The sequence below is a fragment of the Branchiostoma belcheri genome, unplaced genomic scaffold, assembly GCF_001625305.1.
Source record: "Branchiostoma belcheri isolate BF01 breed outbred unplaced genomic scaffold, Haploidv18h27 scaffold1030, whole genome shotgun sequence".
NCBI lineage: Eukaryota > Metazoa > Chordata > Leptocardii > Amphioxiformes > Branchiostomatidae > Branchiostoma > Branchiostoma belcheri.
Genome location: NW_017802415.1, coordinates 4 through 2,898, shown reverse-complemented (window position 1 = coordinate 2,898; position 2,895 = coordinate 4). Strand labels below are relative to the sequence as shown.

General features: G+C 41.2%; 1 protein-coding gene across 1 annotated transcript in view; it reads right to left on the bottom strand.

The window, feature by feature from the left end:
* The window catches only part of LOC109475725, a gene marked incomplete at its 5' end in the record, with an annotated part of 3,913 nt that extends 1,296 nt beyond the window's left edge, over positions 1-2,617 (bottom strand). The window contains one exon of the mRNA XM_019776491.1: positions 2,525-2,617. Within this exon, the coding sequence (XP_019632050.1) occupies positions 2,525-2,617 (93 nt within the window). The remainder of the gene's footprint in view (positions 1-2,524) is intronic.
* Positions 2,618-2,895: the final 278 nt, after the last annotated feature.

Genomic DNA, 2,895 nt, shown 5'->3' with positions numbered 1-2,895 from the left:
TCCATTGAAATAGTAGACTTTCAGCAATTACAATTCCCATTACCTCTACCGGATTTTATATGTTTCAAACAGTTTGTGATTCAACATTTTCATGTCTCATTTTTGCTTTGCAATTTTTTAAGTACAATGTTATGTATCAGAAATTTCAAACCGATATCCAGGAAGAATTCAACTTTGAGTCACCTGTGGCCAGAGTCTTGACCCGACACAGCGCAGCACTCATTGGATGGTGAGGGGACAGCCATGCCCCCAGTCTCCGGCCTGTCACTGACAACATGCTTTCTTCTAGCCTGTCTGCACGATCGAGAGAAAGTTTAAACATGGTCAGATTCTTCTTATGACCCCTCGTAAACACACACAGTTACTCAAGCAACTTGTTTTGACTTGTCTACTTCTTGGACTTCAAACATTTTTTTCTTAACTTATTTGCATATCAATCAATAGTTTGTGCTTATAAATCGGCATTTCTGACAAGTCTCCAGTGTCACTGACGAAACGTAGTGGATGCTACCTGAAACGTCTGACCTTTTCCAACATCATATCCAGTTGCTTGAATAACTATTTTTTGGTGTATCTTATTACCTGGATGTCTAAACTTCACCGACGACGGACCCCTCGTATACATGTGCGTATGGACCCCTCTATATGCAGGTGCAAACTTGGAGAAATCTCATCAACCGTTTGGATTTGAGGAAAACTTTTTGCCAAGTGTCAACAGCTGGAACTCCTTACCGCATAATAAAGGAGTTAGAAAAGGTACGGGGTGGGGAGGGGGGTGAGAGAGGTGACGCACTACGCAGTGTGATATCGACAACATCGATAACAGGACATAACAGGCCGAACGGCCCGTACGGCGTTTTAAGGTATCAGTGTATACAAGTTTTGCATCATGCCTACTTTTGTCCTACATGTAGGAATTAAAAGCAAATTATCAAGGTCAAGATAGAAGTATAGCAGGTAACACGCAACACGCCCCCCTCCCACTAGTCTTGGCTAACACCTGATCGGATTTTCGCTAACGTCGATGTCTAGCTGTTATGATAATGTTATAAAGTTAGGAAAGGACACGGTCTACAAACCTCTCTGTTTTCTGAGGCACACACGTACAGGTTTGTCCCTGTGCCCAGTAAAAGTTGACAGGACTGATACGTCTCACCGGTTTTGTTGTTGATCAAAGCTCCGTGACGCGTAGCCGTGGCGACTCTTGACTTCATTACCCTCATGAAATGTGAACCAGGGTCAAGGTCGTAAAACACAGTATCAATGGACGCGGGTATAGAATTCGCGGCATTACGCAACTGCGGTCCGGGGTGAGCCGGCTGCAGTTCCGTTGACCTCCGCAGAGGACCAAATCTGTTGTTATGTTCTGCTGACAGTTTTGTTTCGTATTTATATAATAAATTCCACAACATACATAACATAACATAACATAACATAACGTATCCATTTATTTTCGATACCTGGAATCCCATGTCTCAACATTTCTTTTCAACACTGGTGTTTTTTAACATAAAGTTAAAAAACAGTAGCTTCTTGGCAACTCTGAGAAAAGCTACAGCAATATAAAACAGATTGCGTCTTAAACAGTTGTTATGTAAAACTGCATCGTTAACTGTGTGATGTTCTCATCGCCCTTCTTAATCTGGAACCTCAGTGTGTCAGGACTGTCCTGGTCTTCCCATGATTCAACATCAAGTACGTCGCCCTCTGTTGATTCTTTCTGGTATAACACCTCCAACATCTTCAGGTCATACTTGTCAATGTCTCCTCTGATGACAGAATATGCGTTGCTTCTTGCTCCCAGAGTTGCACAGTCCATACCGTACCATATATAGGATGATAGGGTGGTATGGTTATAGGTGTCAGTGTCCCTAGGAGGCACAACTTCAGAATATCGGAAGAACTTGGTGCTTTTTGGCACATCAAAGGGTTGAACCGTTCGCACCGATGATGTAAGATAAGCATACTTCTCCTTAAACCAATCAGGAAGCGGCTCTGGTCTGCGTGTGGTATCATCAACATTGACTCCTTGAATGATACACCTAGCCATCACATCATTGGTGGAGTAATCTCTGATCTCTTCCATGGTCACCCAAGAAGTGTTGCCAAGGGAGCACAACTTCTCAGTAACTGTAGTTCTCTTGCCAGGTGCCAGGTGGCGATAATACGCGGGCAGGAACTCATATCTTTGACCTCGTATGAAGATCAGTTTCAAATCAGGCTCTTTCTTGCTTTCTTCAGGGGCTGGAGGTAGTACCGTTGTCCTACTAGGTACGAGATCATGGGCATCTGCCTGGCAATATTCCCCACAGGTAACTTTTTCTTTTGGGGAGAAAAATATTGAATATCATTCAAAGTCAACATAGAGCAACACAGCTTATTAAAAATTAAAGGACAAGTTTACACCAAAGAGAAATTTATATAATTTGCTATAAAAAGACAACTGACATACAAACAGGACTGCATAATCAAACGCTACAAAAGGTGTCTTATGCACTTTTAAAGTTAATTTTTCTATTCTTACCTAATTTGTAATTTTCAAAGTCCCACGGCCGGAACACATGAGTGCAGGTAACAGTGTCCTTACTGACGACTTTTATGTCTGGTAAAATCCGGTCTTTGGAGCAGGAAGAAGTTAAGAAAAAAGTCAGTTTATTATTATGATTTTAAGGAATGATCATTATTGTATGTTCTTGCCAAGTCCAGTAGTTATACTATTGCAACAAGTATAATTACCTGTCGTGTTGAATGAGAGAGAAAAAAACTAAGCATATAACGTTACATCTACATGCATGTTATCACTATCTACACACTGTATGTTAGATCTATCATTTACAAAACAGTTACACAAATGAAGCTATCCATAGTCACGACCTAACTTTATCTATGATATAA